The sequence below is a fragment of the Eumetopias jubatus genome, unplaced genomic scaffold, assembly GCF_037043125.1.
Source record: "Eumetopias jubatus isolate StellerSeaLion01/CBP00866 unplaced genomic scaffold, mEumJub1_p1.0 scaffold_10, whole genome shotgun sequence".
Lineage (NCBI taxonomy): Eukaryota > Metazoa > Chordata > Mammalia > Carnivora > Otariidae > Eumetopias > Eumetopias jubatus.
The window spans coordinates 119,587,276-119,607,771 of NW_028274816.1; the positions used below are offsets into that span (position 1 = coordinate 119,587,276).

Sequence of the window (20,496 nt, forward strand, 5' to 3'; positions counted from 1 at the left end):
GGTTTACAGGCTATTCCTGCAGTGGAAGGTGCTTAGCTCCTGAGGAAAACACTCTGACCCAGGGGATGAAATTAACCTCCTGGAGGAAGGGTTCTTCATGAAATAGTCTCCCTCTCTGCCTGTATCCATTGGGCAGTTGGGAAAGCATGACGTCTCCTTTACCATCTACTTCCTGTTGCATTCCCAGCCTTGTTCCCTCTTTCAGAAATAGCATGCTGTCTATCGTATAGCCAAAGAACAGCACTCTGAACCTCTGCCCTGTGACTTCCTGATCCTCCTCTCTTATAAATACGAGGGCAGAGCTGGGATCCCACGGAGTCAGAGAGCTGAAAGCCAGGAGTCCTCAGACGGGCTCTGCCTGCTACTGGGAAGATGAAGTTCTTCGTGGCTGCCCTCCCCTTCCTCATTCTTGCTACCGCCCTTGGATCCCGGGTCCACGTCCTTCATGGTGAGTTCGGTGAACCTTCCCACTGGTGACGAGGTCCACGGTAACTCGCGAGCTGGGGAGGAAACGCAGAAGGATACCTTTGTCCTACTGAGGCTGTTCCCTGTCTCAGACAGGGATGTGAATTCGGCACTTGTTTAAAAAGCAGGAGCAATAGGCTGTAGACCTCTCTCTCTCTCTGCAGGCCTTGGGCCCTGGGGAAAACTGTATGCAAATGACTGGCCCCCCCTTGGGGAAATAACTCTCTCCCTTTTCATGACCAGAATTATTTGATGACTTCTCTTAGCTGACAGGACTGTCATGTGCTAAATCAAAAGAACTATAGTAAAATTCTAAATTTGCAGAAAGAAGCATAGAATTCTACAATGTTAGTATAAAACTATCATTTTGGAGAGGAAATGTAACAAGCCGGGAAAGTGCCTCACCCAAGTCTACCTAACCATTCCATTTATTTAACAAATAAATATCTAGTACTTCTTACGTGCAGGCAGGCACTGTTCTAAGTGTCTTATGGACTCAATACATTAGATCCTCCTAACAACCTTGTGGGGTAGACTAGCAGCAACTTGTATAGTTTTGCATATTATATTATTATTTTCATTTTACAAATGAGAGAACACCTGGACAACTTGTTCAAGATCATATAGCTAGACACTCGGACCCGTGGTTGCGGTTCAGGAACTCCAGCAGATGTGCATCCCAGATGGTGTGCCTTCCTTGCATCGTCATTCTGATTCTGCTCTGGATCTACAAAAAATTCCTGGAGCCATACATGTATCCTCTGATTTCCCCCTTTGTTAGTCGTATGTGGCCTAGAAAAGCTCTTCGAGAATCCCACAACAAAAACAAAGGCAAGGTAGACTGTAAGGACGCAGACATAAATGGATTACCAACAAAAGGACCAACGGAAATCTCTGATAAAAAGAAAGACTAAAGTGATTGTCCCAAAGGATCTCATTGTTTTAAAAATGGACCTGATAATATGAAGCACCTTGCTTGTAATTGTCTCTGACCTTTTTCTCTGAGACCAGAATAGGGGATAGATAGCTTAGATAGTTACCTGATACCAATCAGGAAATACTTGGTATTTCTATTTAAAATGTGTCTAGTTATATTTAATGATCTCATTCCTGAGTTCCTGTTTCATTAAAGTCGCTTCCATTTCTATTATCGTAGTTATGAATAAATAGAAGATTTGTGCCAATAGACACTGCTACTAAACCAGTACTCAAAAATCCTTGGGCCTCTAGCTTTCGTTCAGGCTCTTTGAATTTGAGCAGAGTACAATGTTACCATGAAGCAGTGCGGTGAGACTGTGCGGTGAAAGGAAAAGGGGTTTGGGGAGATGATGAGGACTTGAAACCTAAAGATGTAATTACTGTCCGATACAATGGAGCAGCCTACTTCTGAGAGTCGTAATTCCTGCTTATTGCTCTGAGGAAAATAGAAAAGACAGGGAAGTCGGGGAAACGCCTTTGAAAAATGGAATACCTTTGACAGAAATATCTAATGTATATTATAAAATCCTAATCCTTGTTGCATTTCTTCTGTTCTTACAAAGTATATTAAATATTCAGTTTAGGAAAAAAAAAGATCATATAGCTATTAAGTGGTGGAATGAGGGTAGGAGCTGGTTAGGAAGCTGCAATGGAAAGGCAAAGCCACTTAAGATTTTATTTTGCAAGCCCCACACACATCACAGCAAGCATATCAAATATACACACACGCCTTCTTAAATAGAATTCATGTGTAACTCTATAAGAAATGATCTAAAAGTTCAGTTGTCTTTGCCTAATTAGCATAATGCAGGTCCACAATCCCTTATCCAAAACTCTGGGGCTAGATGTGTTTTGGAAGGCGGAAGTATTCAATTTTTAAAAAGGTAATGCAATATGATCCAGCAGTTCCACTCTGGATATATACCCAAAAGAACTGAAAGCAGGTACATGAAGAGATATGTTTACACCCATGCTAATCATACCATTATTCATAATAGCCAAAAGGTGAGAGCAACCCAAGTATCCATTAACAAATGAATAGAGTTTTTTTAAATGGGGCATATACATACGATATATTATTCAGCCTCAGAAAGGAAGGAAATTCTGACACGTGCTACAAAATGGATGAACATTGAAGACATTATGTTAGGTGAGATAAACCAGTAACAAAAGGACAAATTCTGCATGGTTCCACTGCTATGAGGCACTTAAACTAGCCGAATTCAGAAAGAAGAATGGTGGTGGCTTGGGGGTTGGGGGAAGGGAAAACAGGAGTTATTGCTTAACAGGTACAGAGTTTCAGTTTTGCAAGATGAAAAACGTTCTGTGGATGGATTGTGGTGATGGTTGCACAATAGGTGAATGTGCTTCGTCCCACTGAACCGTATACTTTTAAACGTGCTTACAGTTGTGTTTATTATGTATATTTTACATTTTCAAGAAAATAAATGACATTTTTAAAAAGGTAACACATACTTGGACATTACTTAACGTCACTGGAAGAGTCTGAGAAGTGTACTTCAATCAAACAGGGCAGTATTTCTGCAGCAACCACAAATAATCATACTACTGGGATAAATAATGATTGTGAATAGCCTCACTTCACTTTGGGTGACCTTGTGCCACCAAATCAGTTAACGAAACATTCTTCTGTTTCCTGAGCCGTTGTGGATTCCAGAAATGTATAGAAAGTATTGTGGCATGTATCACATTATGTACCCATTCAACTGATTTATTCATATCGGATTTACAGTTTGCTTTTTGTATTTCAAAGTCAATCGGATGGTTTCACGTCTCAGACAGTTTCAAAGTTCCCTGAAACATCCCAGGGCCCTGAGACGAGAAAAGGGGCCTGGAGGCAGACCTAGAACCCAGACTGGTGTCCAGTGGTCCAGCATCATCACCTCCCTACCAGGGGATGGGGCTGAGGCATGAGACCGGTGGAGACAGCGAGACGAGGCTGCCTCAGTGATTTCTCTCCCCTCCTTGTCTGTTTCTCCCAAATAGAACCCATGGTGGCGAAACTTCAGCATGAACCCTTAATACAGATGGAAGGTAAAGGTATATGTTATATCATAGCATATGCTTGAAAGTAGCAGCTGCACAGATCTGTTCAATGGCTTCAAAACACCTCATTTATAGGGCGGGGGTACGGGACAGGTGGGGAGGGTCCCGAAGGTGGCGAATGTCCCCAGGAAGATCAGGATGGACCGTTAGAGGGCACCTCTATTCCACCCAACTGTCTCTCGAGTTGGCTCACCTGGGGGCAGAGGTGCTCACTGATGCCTCCTGCTGGCACGAGACGCTCCCTCTTCTATCAGAAACGGCCGTGGCCCTGTTGTGGCCTTGCCTGGGTGCCCTGCGACATAGAGCTCAGCCCCGAGGAGAGCGAAGCAAGTGCAGGCAGAGGAGAACATCCCTCTGGAATTCTGTGCCTGCTCACCCTACGCAGGACTTTGGAGGCAAGGGGGAAAGGATCTAGTCTCCCTTAAAAAGAGACCCAGTCCTTAAATGTCTCATTCCCCTTGCAGCAGGCTTTCACCGTCCCACTGACTGCTGCCTTGACTACAAACGAAAAATTCGATGTGCAAACATGAAAGATTTTTTTGAAACAAGCAGTGGGTGCTCCCGGCCAGGTGTCATGTAAGTGTCGTATCTGGGGAGGGGTGTCTAGGAAAAGTCCCACCAGTCTGGATCCTGCCAGGTCCCGGGAGGCTTGCGTCCTCATTAGGATCCTGCAGGGCATCAGGTAAGAGATGTTCCCAGTGAAGAGGGACACTGGGGACAGATGGAGAGAGAAGAAAGCTTGAGGAAACACACATGAGTCACTTAGGCAGTCTCAGAGGCTAAGTGAGGCAGGGTCTCAGAGAGGAGGTGCCCTGAGTCCCTGCAGCAGAGAAGGAAAAGAACAGGCTGGTCCAAGTGGGGGAATCCCAGGGCCGGGGAGGATGGGGATCCCCATCCCCATTTGCTGAATGCTCCTTAGTTTGTAATCTTTCTCCGCCTTGCTCCCCAGCTTCCTCACCAAGAAGGAGAGGCTTGTCTGTGCTGACCCCCATGATTTGGAAGTTCAGAATTGCATGAGGTCCCTGAGGAAGAACCTAACAATGCAGATGTGAGAAAGAGGAGGCTTGCTTGAGAAGAAGGAATACCAGGGGCCACTCACCCCACCTCCACTTGGTTTGTCCCAACTCCCTCCTGGGATTTTCTTGGCCTGAATTATTTTTCGAAAAGCAACAACTACTGTTCTTTCTGTTCTGGTCATAAAAGCAATGCATTAATAAAGAGTATCTGATGTAACGATGTAACTTTCCTTGAATTTTAAGAGGAAAAAGAAACTATAGGAACTGCTGAAATTTGGATTCTGTGGGGTTTTTTTTCCAAATGATGTGTCATAATAGAATTTTTTAAAAGCTAAAAACATTCAAACTCATTCAAACATAGATTGAATATGTGTCAAAATGTACTTAACCCATTCAATGAGGGAAAACTGAGTCAAAGATCATCTGAGGAACAGAGATTTATACAGTTAGCTGGGGATGGCATTCTGAAATGTTAAATCAGAGAAAAACAGATTAATATCCTATAGGAAAATAAAATTGTAACACTGGGGATTATCTTTTCTTTTTTTTTTTTCTTTTCGTTTTTAGAGGGTAGGTAGAGGCAGAGGCAGAGGGAGAGAATCTTAAGCGGACTTCACACCCAGTACAGAGCCCAACACAGCACTCAATCTCACGACCCTGAGATCATGACCTGAGCCAAAATCAAGAGTCCGACACTTAACCAAGTGAGCCACCCAGGTGCCCCTGGTAATTATCTTTTCTACTGGACAAAAGTCATTTACATCTGTGCTAGATAAAAATTTACAAGTTAACATAATTTCACAAAGTCAGGGGCCCCATCAGTAGTAAGTAGACCACCACTGGAGAGAACATTCCCCTACAGGAACCCTGGGGTGGGCTTTGTGGACACTCTTCCAAATGACATTGGAGGACCTGCCTGCAGTCATCCTTCTGCCTTATTTCTACATTTTGGATATTTTCCCTCAACAGACATAAGTTCCCCTCTTTAAAGTTAAAGGACATTAAGAAAAACATTTAAAGTTAGACCGAACACGGGTGGTGAGATCGAGCCCTGCATTGGGGCTAAAGTTAAACAACATTAAGAAAAACATGTCAAGGTGGACCGAACATGGGTGGTGAAATCGAGCCCCGCAAGCAGGAAGTCTGCTTGATGTTCTCCCTCTCCCTCTGCCCCTCAACCCACTGAGTGCTCTCTCTCTCAAATAAATAAATAAATCTTTAAAAAAAAATAAAGTTGGAGTGAATATCAATTTTACATTCAGGGAACCTGAGTGGCTCAGTTGGTTAAGCGTCTGCCTTCGGCTCAGGTCATGATCCCAGGGTCCTGGGATCGAGTCCCTGCTCGGTGGGGAGTCTGCTTCTCCCTCTCCCTCTGCCCCTCCCCCAGCTCATGCTCACTCTCTCTCTCTCAAATAAAGTCTTTAAAAAAAAAAAACCTATCTTGCTTTTTGGGTGATTTGCCATAAAGTGTTATAAGGGAAAAAACTGATTGATAACCAAATATCCATCATAATCATAAACACTATTAGAAGACAGCTGAGACAATGATTAAAGCTGGGAGCTATTATAACTCTAAAGGGATCAAATACACATTTACACTTTGTCTCATCTTATTCTCTCCACAAAGAATAGTTCATCTTTGGAGGTACAGTGTAGAAAATCTTCTTTCACTTCATCATTTGGGAGTAGGGGGTAGACAGAAGATGACTGGGGAGTAAAAGGTAGGGCACAGATGTACACAGTTTAGCCAAGCATTCCAGGTAATTCTTATGCAGGTGGTCTTAGGAAGGACCTCACTTAGAGATACCATTTTAGGAGGTGTGGGTGAAAAATGTAGGCAGGCTAGCAGGTGGACCTGTGCCTTGGTAAATTTCATTCCTTCAGGGATTCCTCTCTTTTTTCCCAGCAGAAGTGGGAATCCCTAGTTCCCTGGTTGTGAATGCAGATTCCGAGGATGGGGGCACTGGCTCTGGTAGGTGAGGAGGAAGGCGGGGTGGGACTGGTCCGGCTTTCACTGAGGTTGTCGGAGAGCTTCATTTCTAGGGGGCGGAGGTGGTGGGACTTCTTTCTTTTCTTTGACCAGAAGTTGTCCTGGGTACTGCCCAGCTCTCTCTCCGGTCCATCATCCCTTGTGGAAGACTCCCATGCAGATAGACTTCTTACATAGAGAACTGTGCTTATAGCTTTATCCTGGGGCAAACCCCACACCCCCCTGCCCTGAAGTGGGTACTGGCAAGGTCGTAGCTTCTTCTCCCAACACCACTGACTTTGATCTTTGTGTTACCTAGGGTGCTGCTGAGAAAGTATTTTTTCAGTGATCTCTCCTTCACCTATATGAGGAAACAGGTTTTGCAGCCTCCTTATTTTGCCATCAAGCTGACCCATGTCCTTTATACAGAGATTTCTCTTCTTACAGTCAGCTGATGTCATCTTTTCTGATTTCTTCTGCTACTACAAATTTATTTTTGTTTTCATGTTTTTCCAGTCATTTCCATGGGATTTGGGGAGGTAAAAGAGGCAAATACAGATGCTCAGGGTTCTGGCTTATAATTTGACCCATTTATGATCTCTCCTGTTGCTCTCATCCACTTCACTGTATTCTGTTAAATTCAGCAGCTTCGAGTTAACACCAGCCCACTGAGAACTGAGTGATGGAAACAGCAAATTTTGGCTTCTCTGTAGAGATTTTGTTTCAGAGCCACGGTGAAAATCTCAAAAAGTTGTTGGATTGAAACCGTGCTAGACCCAAGGGGAAGGTGTGTGATTTCACTGGTTTCTCCGGCTGGCCAAGTTGTTAGCTCAATGGAATGAAATGGAGAGCTCAGACCACTGGACCGTCAGGACAGCAGAGGACCAGGTATCTCCACAGCAAGGCTTTGGGTCATGACAATGGCAGCTGAACAGAAAGGGGGATGGACACTGAGACGTTCCTTTCTGACCAAGCATCTGGTCACTCATAGGAGGTCTTTGAATTCTTGGAGCGGACAATGGCTTGTTATGTCTAGGTCAATTACATAATACATTACTCTATTTTCACAATTCCTCAAAAATCGCGTGTTCTTTTATGCTTCCTTGCTCTCTGTGGTGCCTCAGCCACAAATGCTCCTCCTCACAACTCTTCTCAGCAAAACTCAACCCAGCCTGCAAGGTTCAACTTAGATGTCCCTGTAAAACCTTCCCCTGCTATCCCATCCAGAGCACCCCCCCCCCTTTCTCTGGAATCCTGAAACAGGTATTTATTGTCACTCAAACAACTGAATGGCTACTTTATGTTTTACATTGTGGTAGGCAGGATACAGAGAAGATTGAAAATAAGAATAAAATATGACCTCTGTGTGCAAGAATCATATGTATAATTCATCTCTAAATCTCCAAGTTATTATGCAACACTGGGTTAAAATAATGAGGTCGTTTATATGAGGGGCAACCAGCCTGGGTCATATACCTCCCCAGGCCCCATGCCGGCTACCCAAAGGCTGAAGCTGACCCTTTGAACAACGTAGGGTTTAGGGCACTGACCTCCACGCAGTCAGAAATCCAAGTATAACTCTCTAAAAACTTAACTACCAATAGCCTACTATCGCCAAAGCCTCATTGATAACATAAACATAAAACACACATATTTTGTAAAATCATCAGGCAGGGGCACCTGGGTGGCTCAGTCGGTTAAGTGTCTGCCTTCAGCTCAGGTCATGATCCCAGGGTCCTGGGATTGAGCCCCACATTGGGCTCCCTGCTCAGTGGGGACTCTGCTTCTCCCTCTGCCTGCCGCTCCCCCTGCTTGTTCTCTCTCTTTCTCTGACAAACAAACAAATGAAATATTTAAAGAGAAGGAAAAAAAATCATCAGGCATAGAAAAGACATTACAGCATTTACTGTATTTATTTTTTAAAAATCCACATGTAAGTAGACCTGCACCAGTTCAAGCCTGTGTTGTTCAAGGGTCAACTCTATATTGAAGCACACCAGTTAGGAAGCTGAAACTTTAGTATGCATAAGAATCACCTGGAGGGCACTCTTCCAGGCTCAGTCCCAGGTGGGCATGGCCCGTGAGTAGGGAAATTAGCAAGAACGTGCCCACCAGAAAAACATGAAGAGATCCCAGGAAATTAGCAGGGGAAAAAGAAAAGAGGATAGCTTGACCACCTCTTGGAGAAAGCAGAGGGACTCTGAGATAAGGCAACGAAAAGCAGAAGGCGGCTAGCGAGAAGAAGTCTATGCATACAAGAGAAAAATGATGACTATTTGGAAAAACCTGGTGCTACTGCCAGCTAGATGTATCATAAGCTCTATGGTCAAAATTTGGGGAATGAACAGTCATATGTTATATCCTTATAAAACTATTTTAAACTTTACCTTTCAGCCTGACTTAGTGTAATGTTTCAGAACCATTCTTGGAATAAAACACTAACCATGCAGGTGAAAAAAAGAAAGAAAGAAACACCTGGAAGGCTTGTTAAAAACAGATTGCTGGATCCTATCCCCAGAAATTCTAATTCAGTAGGACTGAGTGGAGCCCCCCAAAATCAGCATATCTAACAAGTTCCCAGGTAATGCTGATGCTACAGGGTGGACTGGAAATTTGAAGAACTCTCACTTTTGACTTTGTAATTTCAGCATTGTTTGCAGCTTTTATAAAAAGCACATTTTTTTAGTAACCAAAACACAATTTCAAAGAATTGAAAAAAATAAATCTTTATGGTCTTCTTAAGAACAAACAAGAGGTGGAGCAAGATGGCGGAGGAGTAGGAGACCTGGATTTCGTCTGGTCTCAGGAATTCAGCTGAATAGGGATCAAACCATTCTGAACGCCTACGAACTCAACAGGAGATCGAAGAAGAGAGTAGCAACAACTCTCTGAACAGAGAAGCAACCACTTACTGGAAGGTAGGACGTGCGGAGAAGTGAATCCGAGGCGATATTCGGGAGGATAGACGGCGGGGGAGGAGCCTCCGTCAGCCGCTTCTGGCAAGTGCTAGAGCCGCGGAGCACAAAATCGGACCTTTTAGAAGTTGGCTCCGCGGAGGGACGTCGCTGCAGTGGCTTAAGCGGGGGGTGGAACCCTCGCAGGACAGTGTGGTTTCAGGACCCTCGGGGTCACAGAAAGACCGGGGGTGCCTGAGTGCAGCAGAGATCCCAGGTATCAGAGCGGGGAAGCCGGCTGCAGAGATGGAGCCGAGGCACGGGCTCGCAGCTCGGGGTTGCCATAAACTGTGGTCCGCGGCCCAGTCGGGCCACTGCTCCTCCAGCAGGGACCCAACAAGCGGCAGAGCCGGGGAGACTCCCCTTCCTCCCCCGGGAGGAGCGGCGCGGAAGCGCACCGCAGGGACCTGCTGGGTTTGGAGACTCCGCACGGGGTCAGGTGCCAGAGATAGAAACGCTCGGTCACAGGCCGGGTGAGCACGGAGTGCGGCCGGAGACCGGGGACACGGGAGTGATTGACTGCTTTTCTCTGGGGGCGCACTGAGGAGCGGGGCCCCAAGTTCTCAGCTCCTCCGGACGGAGATTGGGAGGCCACCATTTTCACCCTGGTCCTCCAAAGCTGTACCAGAGCTTGCAGGGAACAAAAGCTCCTGAGAGCAAGCCCGAGCAGCTTGCTTAGCCCGGACCGACAAGGGCGGGGCAATTCTGCCTCCGGCAACAACATTTGGGAACCACCGCAACAGGTCCCTCCCCCAGAAGATCAGCACGAACAGCCAGCAAGCCAAGACCAAGTTTACCGATCAAGGAGAACGGGAGAACTCCAGCGCTAGGGGAATACTGCACATAGAATTCATGGCTTTTTTTACCATGATTCATTAGTTCATCAAAGTTAATTTTTTTAACTGTTTTTTGGGGGGTTTTTTTGAATTTTTCTTTTTCCCTTTTTCAACCAACATCTTATCAATCCCTTTTTTAAAAAAAACATTTTTTATTTTTCATTTTTAGAGTCATGTTTTATCCCTTCATAGTAGTTACCCTTATTTTTGGCATATATATATATAAGTTGTTCTCTCTTTAAAATTTTGAGATACAGTTTCTTCTAATAGATCAAAATATACCCTAAATCACTAGTGTATGGCTTTGTTCTAGTCTCCTGCCTGATCACAGTCTCTCCCTTTTTTCTTTTTTTTCTTTTTTATTTTTAAATCTTCTTCTTTCTTCTTTCAAACAACTTCTTATCAATTCCATTTGTAAAACCTTTTATAATTTTCATCTTTCCAGTTATCTTCCATCCCTTCATTGTATCAACCCTTATTTTGTACATATATGTCTTTCTTCCTTTAAAATTTTAGGAGGCACTTTCTTCTAACAGACCAAAATATGCCCAAAATCTAGTGTGTGGCACTGATCTATGCACTAGCCTGATCATATTTGATCATATTCTGATTTTTTTTGTTTTGCTCTGTTTTTGTTTGTTTTTATCCTTTTCTTTTTCTTTTTTTTTTTCCTCTTTTTTCTTTCTTTCCCTTTCTTTTCCCCTGGTTTCAGGTCTTTTCTGATTTGTATAGAGTATATTTGCTGGGGACGTTGTTAACCTGTTAGCATTCTGTTCTCTCATTCATCTATTCTCCTCTGGACAAAATGACAAGACAAAAAAATCACCTCAGCAAAAAGAACAAGAGGTAGTACCGTCGGCCAGGGACCTACTCAATACGGACATTAGTACGATGTCGGACCTAGAGTTCAGAATCAACACTTTAAAGATACTAGCTGGGCTTGAAAAAAGTGTGGAAGTTATTAGAGAAACACTTTCTGGAGAAATAAAAGAACTAAAATCTAACCAAGTCGAAATCAAAAAGGCTATTAATGAGGTGCAATGAATAATGGGGGCATTAACTGCGAGCATAAATGAGGCAGAAGAGAGAATCAGCAATATAGAAGACCGAATGATGGAAAATAAAGAGGCTGAGAAAAAGAGAGATAAACAACTACAGGATCACGAGGGCAGAATTCGAGAGATAAGCGATACCATAAGATGAAACAACATTAGAATAATTGGGATCCCAGAAGAAGAAGAAAGAGAGAGAGGGGCAGAAGGTATATTGGAGCAAATAATAGCAGAGAACTTCCCTAATGTGGGGAAGGAAACAGGCATCAAAATCCAGGAGGCACAGAGAACCCCTCTCAAAATCAATAAAAATAGGTCAACACCCCGACATCTAATAGTAAAACTTACGAGTCTCAGAGACAAAGAGAAAATCCTGAAAGCAGCTCGGGAGAAGAGATATGTAACCTACAATGGTAGAAATATTAGATTGGCAGCAGACCTATCCACAGAGACCTGGCAGGCCAGAAAGGACTGGCAAGATATCTTCAGAGCACTAAACGAGAAAAATAGGCAGCCAAGAATACTATATCCAGCTAGGCTGTCATTGAAAATAGAAGGAGAGGTAAAAAGCTTCCAGGACAAACAAAAACTAAAGGAATTTGCAAACACAAAACCAGCCCTAAAAGAAATATTAAAAGGGGTCCTCTAAGCAAAGAGAGAGCCTAAAAGCAGCATAGATCAGAAAGGAACACAGACAATATACAGTAACAGTCACCTTACAGGCAAATACAATGGCACTAAATTCATATCTTTCAATAGTTACCCTGAATGTAAATGGGCTAAATGCCCCAATCAAAAGACACAGGCTATCAGATTGGATTAAAAAACAAGACCCATCCATATGCTGTCCACAAGAGACTCATTTTAGACCCAAAGACGCCCCCAGATTGAAAGTGAGGGGGTGGAAAACCATTTACCATGCTAATGGACACCAAAAGAAAGCTGGGGTGGCAATTCTTATACCAGACAAATTAGATTTTAAAACAAAGATTATAATAAGAGATGAAGAAGGACACTATATCCTACTTAAAGGGTCTATCCAACAAGAAGATCTAACAATTGTAAATATCTATGCCCCAAACATGGGAGCAGCCAATTATATAAGGCAATTAATAACAAAAGCGAAGAAACACATTGACAACAATACAATAATACTGGGGGACTTTAACACCCCCCTGACTGAAATGGACAGATCATCTAAGCAAAAGATCAACAAGGAAATAAAGACTTTAAATGAAACATTGGACCAAATGGACTTTACAGACATATTCAGAACATTCCATCCCAAAGCAACAGAATACATATTCTTCTCTAGTGCCCAGCGAACATTCTCCAGAATTAATCACATCCTAGGTCCCAAATCAGGTCTCACCTGGTACCAAAAGATTGGGATCATTCCCTGCATATTTTCAGACCACAATGCTTTGAAACTAGAACTCAATCACAAGAGGAAAGTCGGAAAGACCTCAAATACATGGAGGCTAAAGAGCATCCTACTAAAGAATGAATGGGTCAACCAGAAAATTAAAGAAGAATTAAAAAAATTCATGGAAACCAATGAAAATGAAAACACAACTGTTCAAAATCTTTGGGATACAGCAAAGGCAGTCCTGAGAGGAAAGTATATAGCAATACAAGCCTTTCTCAAGAAACAAGAAAGGTCTCAAATACACAACCTAACCCTACACCTAAAGGAGCTGGAGAAAGAACAGCAAATAAAGCCTAAACCCAGCAGGAAAAGAGAAAAAATAAAGATCAGAGCAGAAATCAATGAAATAGAAACCAAAAGAACAGTAGAACAGATTAACGAAACTAGGAGCTGGTTCTTTGAAAGAATTAACAAGATTGATAAACCCCTGGCCAGACTTATGAAAAAGAAAAGAGAAACGATCCAAATCAACAAAATCATGAATGAAAGAGGAGAGATCACAACCAACACCAAAGAAATACAAATAATTATAAGAACATATTATGAGCAACTCTATGCCAGCAAATTAGATAACCTGGAAGAAATGGGTGCATTCCTAGAGATGTATCAACTACCAAAACTGAACCAGGAAGAAATAGAAAACCTGAACAGACCTATAACCACTAAGGAAATTGAAGCAGTCATCAAAAATCTCCCAACAAACAAAAGCCCAGGGCCAGATGGCTTCCCAGGGGAATTCTTTTTTTTTTTTTTTTTTAAAGATTTTATTTATTTATTTGAGAGAGAGAGCATGAGAGAGAGCATGAGAGGGAAGAGGGTCAGAGGGAGAAGCAGACTCCCTGCTGAGCAGGGAGCCTGATGCGGGACTCGATCCCGGGACTCCAGGATCATGACCTGAGCCGAAGGCAGTTGCTTAACCAACTGAGCCACCCAGGCGCCCTCCCAGGGGAATTCTATCAGACATTCAAAGAAGAATTAATACCTATTCTCCTGAAACTGTTCCAAAAAATAGAAATGGAAGGAAAACTTCCAAACTCATTTTATGAGGCCAGCATTACCTTGATCCCAAAACCAGACAAAGACCCCATCAAAAAGGAGAATTACAGACCAATATCCTTGATGAACATGGATGCAAAAATTCTCACCAAAATACTAGCCAATAAGATCCAACAGTACATTAAAAGGATTATTCACCACGACCAAGTGGGCTGCTTCGTTTATCCCTGGGCTGCAAGGTTGGTTCAACATCCGCAAATCAATCAACGTGATACAATACATTAACAAAAGAAAGAACAAGAGTCATATGATCCTCTCAATAGATGCAGAAAAAGCATTTGACAAAGTACAGCATCCTTTCTTGATCAAAACTCTTCAGAGTATAGGGATAGAGGGTACATACCTCAATATCATAAAAGCCATCTATGAAAAACCTACAGCGAATATCATTCTCAATGCGGAAAAGCTGAGAGCTTTCCCCCTAAGGTCAGGAACGCGTCAGGGATGTCCACTCTCACCACTGCTATTCAACATAGTGTTAGAAGTCCTAGCCACAGCAATCAGACAACAAAAAGAAATCAAAGGCATCCAAATCGGCAAAGAGGAAGTCAAACTCTCACTCCTTACAGATGATATGATACTGTATGTGGACAACGCAAAAGACTCCACCCCAAAACTGCTAGAACTCATACAGGAATTCAGTCAAGTGGCAGGATATAAAATCAATGCAAAGAAATCAGTGGCATTCCTATACACCAACAACAAGACAGAAGAGAGACAAATCAAGGAGTCGATCCCATTTACAATTGCACCCAAAACCATAAGATACCTAGGAATAAATCTAACCAAAGAGGCAAAGGATCTGTACTCAGAAAACTATAAAATACTCATGAAAGAAATTGAAGAAGACACAAAGAAATGGAAAAACGTTCCATGCTCGTGGATTGGAAGAACAAACATTGTGAAGATGTCAGTGGTACCTAGAGCAATCTACACATTCCATGCAATCCCCATCAAAATACCATCCACCTTTTTCAAAGAAATGGAACAAATCATCCTAAAATTTGTATGGAACCAGAAGAGACCCCGAATAGCCAGAGGAATATTGAAAAAGCAAACCAAAGCTGGCGGCATCACGATTCTGGACTTCCAGGTCTATTACAAAGCTGTCATCATCAAGACAGTATGGTACTGGCACAAAAACAGACACATAGATCAATGGAACAGAATCGAGAGCCCAGAAATGGACCCTCAACTCTACGGTCAACTCATCTTTGACAAAGCAGGAAAGAATGTCCAATGGCAAAAAGACAGTCTCTTCAACAAATGGTGTTGGGAAAATTGGACAGCACATGCAGAAGAATGAAACTGGACCATTTCCTTACACCACACACAAAAATAGACTCCAAATGGTTGAAAGACCTAAACGTGAGACAGGAGTCCATCCAAATCCTAAAGGAGAACACAGGTAGCAACTTCTTCCACCTCAGCCGCAGCAACTTCTTCCTAGAAACATCGCCAAAGGCAAGGGAAGCCAGGGCAAAAATGAACTATTGGGATTTCATCAAGATGAAAAGCTTTTGCACAGCAAAAGAAACAGTCCACAAAACCAAAAGACAACCGACAGAATGGGAGAAAATATTTGCAAATGACATCTCAGATAAAGGGCTAGTCTCCAAAATCTAGAAAGAATTTATCAAACTCAACACCCAAAGAACAAATAATCCAATCAAGAAATGGGCAGAAGACATGAACAGACATTTTTCCAAAGAAGACATCCAAATGGCCAACAAACACATGAAAAAGTGCTCAACATCGCTCAGCATCAGGGAAATCCAAATCAAAACCTCAATGAGATACCACCTCACACCCATCAGAATGGCTAGAATTAACAAGTCAGGAAATGACAGATGTTGGCGGGGATGTGGAGAAAGGGGAACCCTCCTACACTGTTGGTGGGAATGCAAGCTGGTGCAGCCACTCTGGAAAACAGTATGGAGGTTCCTCAAACAGTTGAAAATAGAGCTACCATACGATCCAGCAATTGCACTACTGGGTATTTACCCCAAAGATACAAATGTAGGGATCTGAAGGGGTACTTGCACCCCAGTGTTTATAGCAACAATGTCCACAATAGCCAAACTGTGGAAAGAGCCAAGATGTCCATCGACAGATGAATGGATAAAGAAGAAGTGGTATATATACACAATGGAACATTATGCAGCCATCAAAGGGAATGAGATCTTGCCATTTGTAACGTGGATGGAACTGGAGGGTGTTATGCTGAGTGAAATAAGTCAATCAGAGAAAGACATGTATCATATGACCTCGCTGATATGAGGAATTTTTAACTTCAGGAAACAAACTGGGGGTTGCTGGAGTGGTGGGGGTGGGAGGGATGGGGTGGCTGGGTGATAGACATTGGGGAGGGTATGTGCTATGGTGAGCACTGTGAATTGTGCAAGACTGTTGAATCACAGATCTGTACTTCTGAAACAAATAATGCAATATATGTTAAGAAAAAAAAAGATAGCAGGAGGGGAAGAATGAAAGGGAGTAAGTCGGAGGGGGAGACGAACCATGAGAGACGATGGACTCTGAAAAACAAACTGAGGGTTCTAGAGGGGAGGGAGGTGGGGGGATGGGTTAGCCTGGTGATGGGTGTTAAAGAGGGCACGTTCTGCGTGGAGTACTAGGTGTTATGCAGAAACAATGAATCATGGAAGACTACATCAAAAACTAATGATGTAATGTATGGTGATTAACATAACAATAAAAAATTTTAAAAAAAAGAACAAACAACAAAATGAGCCAGTTCTTGACTTGTGTTGATATTTGATTTCTCTTAAGATGAAGCTTATCAGAGCTGTTTAATTATAAAAGAAATATGCAATTGGGGAAAGTTTAAACATGGCTAAATAAGTCTGGCAACCAATTTTCAATTTTAAAAGCAAAAATCTTAGGGGGGCACTGTCTGGTTCAGTCAGTAGAGTGAGCAACTCTTGATCTTGGGGTTGTGAGTTCAAGCCTCACATCGGATATAGAGGTTAGTTTAAAAATTTTATCTTTTTTGAAGTAAAAATCTTGGGAGTAGTGCAAAATAGCTAGAAAAATTGTGTTTAAAAGTTCTTTAAAAAAAAAAAAAAACACAGGGTACCTGGGTGGCTCACTTGGCTAAACAGCCAACTCTTCATTTCCACTCAGGTCATGATCTCAGGGTCCTGGGATCAAGCCTGCCTTGGGCTCTGTGCTTGGTGGGGAGTCTGCTTGAGATTCTCTCTCTCCTCTTTCTGCCCCTCCCCACCATGCTCCCATGCTCACTCTCTTGGTCTCTCCCTTTCTCAAATAAATAAATCTTTAAAAAATAAAACAAAAACTTCAAAGAGCTGCAACAGAAATCATCAAGACATAAAACAGCAAATGGGAACATTCACATTTTTACTCTTCTACTTTTAGAACCACAGTGAAGATTTTAAATATACAACTCATTCCCTTTTCTCCTTCCCCCACCCCTCATGTATTCATTCTCTTGCTGTGAACCACAGGGCTCACCTGAGAACTCAGCTAGGACTGGGGCAGAGGGCATGACCCACATGGTTGAGGCCAGTGTGACCTGTGATACAGCCAGTACGGCCAGAGGATTTGGTATATACAGGGGACAGTGCAAAGAGGTAAACATATTGAGGTTAATGGGAGCCAGATTTCTCACTGATAAAGTAGAGAGGGAAACACATAGACAGGGAAGGTTAAAATAAACCCTGTGGTGTTGATTTGGAATTGAATGTATTGGTATAAACTTTTGGTTTTTCATATAGTGAGACTGATGATATAGAAATTGCTATAAATGTGTAAGATTGATATAATAGAATAGATATAAATTTACATACACATTCACACATACATGCTTCGATATATTTCCTAGTTCTGTCCACTAAGAGCTCAGTCTTAAGAGCTATGCCCTTCCCATAAGCAGTGAGCACCCTAAGCACCCAGATTTCTCAAAACCATCCTTTACTAATGGGAACCAGGACTCATTGGAGAAATGGTTGATTTCTAGAGCTGGGGCAAAGTATAAGATGAGCCTCGGATCATCTTTTTCTGCCAAAAAGCAAAAAAAACAAGGATAAATCAGAAATCTTAAAATCTTCTAGAGAATGGGGCAGTAGTGCTGAGAGCCTCGCAGGCAGGGGGCCATTACTCACAAGGCTGAGTGCACAATGTGCCTTAGCTGCGGCAGTGGCGGGGGCAACCCACTACCACAGCCCCTGCACTAGAGCAACCCCCCTGGCTCCCTCTGCTTCCCCGTCCTTTAGCTCGCAGCATGGCTGATTGCTGAGTTTAAGGAAGCTTTCTCCCTATTTGACAAACACAGTGATGGCACCATCACAACAAAGGAACTTGGAACTGTCGTGAGGTCACTGGGTCAGAACCAAACAGAAGTCCAACTGCAGGATATGATCAACGAGGTGGATGCCGATGGTAACGGCACCATTGACTAGCCAGAATTTTTGACTAGGATGGCTGGAAAAATGAAAGATACAAACAGTGAAGAAGAAATTTGCGAGGCATTCCCAGTCTTTGACAAGGATGGCCCTGGTTGCATCAGTGTGGCAGAACTACCCCATGTCATAAAAAACTTGGGAGAAAAACGAACAGATGAAGTCGATGAAATGGTCAGAGAACCAGATATTGATGGAGATGGACAAGTTGACTATGAAGAATTCATATAGATGATGATTGTAAAATGAAGACCTACTTTCAATTCCTTTTCCCCTCCAGAAGAATCCAACTGAATCTTTTACTTACCTGCTTGCAAAAAAAAAAAAAAAAAAAAAAAAAAAAAAAAGTTCATTTCTTCATTCTGTTTCTCTACAGCAAAACTGAATGTCAAAGTTACCTTAGGTCCACACACTCAAAAATCTGCATGTATTGGTTTGTGGTCCTGTCCTTTAAAGATCAAGCTCCCATCAGCTTTATAGTATAAATACTTGTACTATCTTAATGATCAAGAAACATTTGTGTTAAAAATGATAAATGAAAAAAACAGATTGAAAGCATATTCAAATGTGTTCTAGTTCAACTTGTTAGTATAAATTGTCATGGCCGGTTTACTGAAAACAAACATTTAAAATTGGTTTACCTCAGGATGCTGTGCAGAAAAATGGATGAAGGATAAATAGTCTAAACATAGCCCCACTTAGCAGAATGGCCCTCTCATACTTCCATGTGCCTTGACCCATGGTGATGATGACACTCATCCTGGTAGCGGGCTGCGTGTGTTGGGTTAGCCTTGTCCTCGTTGTACTAGAGCAAAGTGGGTGTGGCTGTCACCATTCACACCAAGTTTTAAAAAGGAAGGGACTATCTTTGGACTCCATTTTTAAAACCTTCTGAACCATGACTTGGAGCCAGCAGAGTAGGCTGAGGCTGTGGAACACCATCAACATTGCTGTTCAAGAAATTACAATTTATGTCCATGCCAAGTTGTAAATGCTAGTCTTTTTTTCCAATAAAAAGACGATTAACTTTAAAAAAATATCTAGAGAGATGAAAAACCAGGGAAAAAACACAAATATAAGTCCCCCCTCGCAAAAATTCTACTCTCAAGGTAGAATTCTACACCCAGCAAAAATATCCATCAAGCATGAGGGATGAGTAAGGACATCTTCAGACAAGCAGGAACTCAGAAAAATGTATGTCCCACACACTCCTTCTGTATTCTCTGATTTTTTTTAAATCCATGTGTATGTGCTGCTTTGGAAAACATTTTTAATATTTTTTTAAAAGGTACTACATACTTACTGGTGGGCAACAGAATATTTAATGTCTCCATGTTGCTAACAAATTCCATTCATCCCACTGTATTGTAATTTTCATTTACTTTTTTGAGTGTCTCTTGAAGCTGTGAGTCCTCTGAGGTCAGGGTCATCTTCATTCCCACCCTCCAAGTGTAGCCCAGTACCTGGCATTTGGTCTTGTGGCAAAGAAGTGATGTAGTCAATAAACCCATTCCATTTTCCTCCTAGGCACACAGATGATCTATATTTTCCATATTTTGTCATTAACTTGGAGCCAGGTAACTTCATTCTGGCCATGGAGTGTTAAGTGAAAGTCATCTATATCAGGGGCGCCTGGGTGGCTCAGTCGTTAAGCGTCTGCCTTCGGCTCAGGTCATAATCCCAGGGTCCTGGGATCGAGTCCCGCATCGGGCTCCCTGCTCGGCGGGAAGCCTGCTTCTCCCTCTCCCACTCCCCCCGCTTGTGTTCCCTCTCTCGCTGTGTCTCTCTCTGTCAAATAAATAAATAAAATCTTTAAAAAAAAAAAAAAAAGAAAGTCATCTATATCATTTTTGGGACTGGTACGTGAAAATCTCTCAGCTCTCCTCTGCCTCTCCCATTTGTAGCAAACTTGGAGGCCTTGTGTTGAAACTGCAGGAATCACAGATAGAGGAAGCCTTAGTCCCTGAACAGGTGCATGAACAGCCTTCCCCAACACACACACCCTCATCCTACTGCTCACACACATGGGACTGTGACGTGAGCAAGAAATAAGCCTTCATTTAATTAATCCCCTGAGATTTAGGGGTTGTTTATTATAGCAATTAGCATATACAGATTAACATAGATAGGAATTTAATAATTTCTTAGAAAATAAAGGGATTTCCTGTAAGGCTCCTAACAACAACTTCGCAGGGAGGCTAAGTCTCCAGGAAAACAAAGTAAACACTGTTTCCT

General features: G+C 42.5%; 1 protein-coding gene and 3 pseudogenes across 4 annotated transcripts; all 4 read left to right on the plus strand.

Annotated features, from left to right (window-relative positions):
• Nucleotides 1-207: 207 nt before the first annotated feature.
• On the plus strand, nt 208-4,743 carry LOC114213930 (C-C motif chemokine 23-like). Of its 4 annotated transcripts, none has more exons than XM_028109288.2 (4): nt 208-448; nt 3,451-3,504; nt 3,978-4,086; nt 4,460-4,743. In XM_028109288.2, the coding sequence occupies exons 1-4, from the start codon at nt 373-375 to the stop codon at nt 4,560-4,562; spliced, it is 342 nt and encodes a 113-aa protein (XP_027965089.1). In that variant the 5' UTR covers nt 208-372; the 3' UTR covers nt 4,563-4,743. The 4 variants fall into 4 exon arrangements, with proteins under 4 accessions (XP_027965089.1, XP_027965088.1, XP_027965091.1 ...); XM_028109287.2 differs by having other exon boundaries at nt 209-448; nt 3,975-4,086; XM_028109290.2 differs by having other exon boundaries at nt 209-448; nt 3,451-3,498.
• LOC114213931 (UPF0729 protein C18orf32 homolog pseudogene) lies at nt 455-1,986 on the plus strand (annotated as a pseudogene).
• A 3,825-nt stretch (nt 4,744-8,568) lies between the features above and the next one.
• Nucleotides 8,569-8,764, plus strand: LOC114214017 (small EDRK-rich factor 1 pseudogene; annotated as a pseudogene).
• Nucleotides 8,765-17,355: 8,591 nt separating this feature from the next.
• On the plus strand, nt 17,356-18,510 carry LOC114213873 (neo-calmodulin pseudogene; annotated as a pseudogene).
• Nucleotides 18,511-20,496: the final 1,986 nt, after the last annotated feature.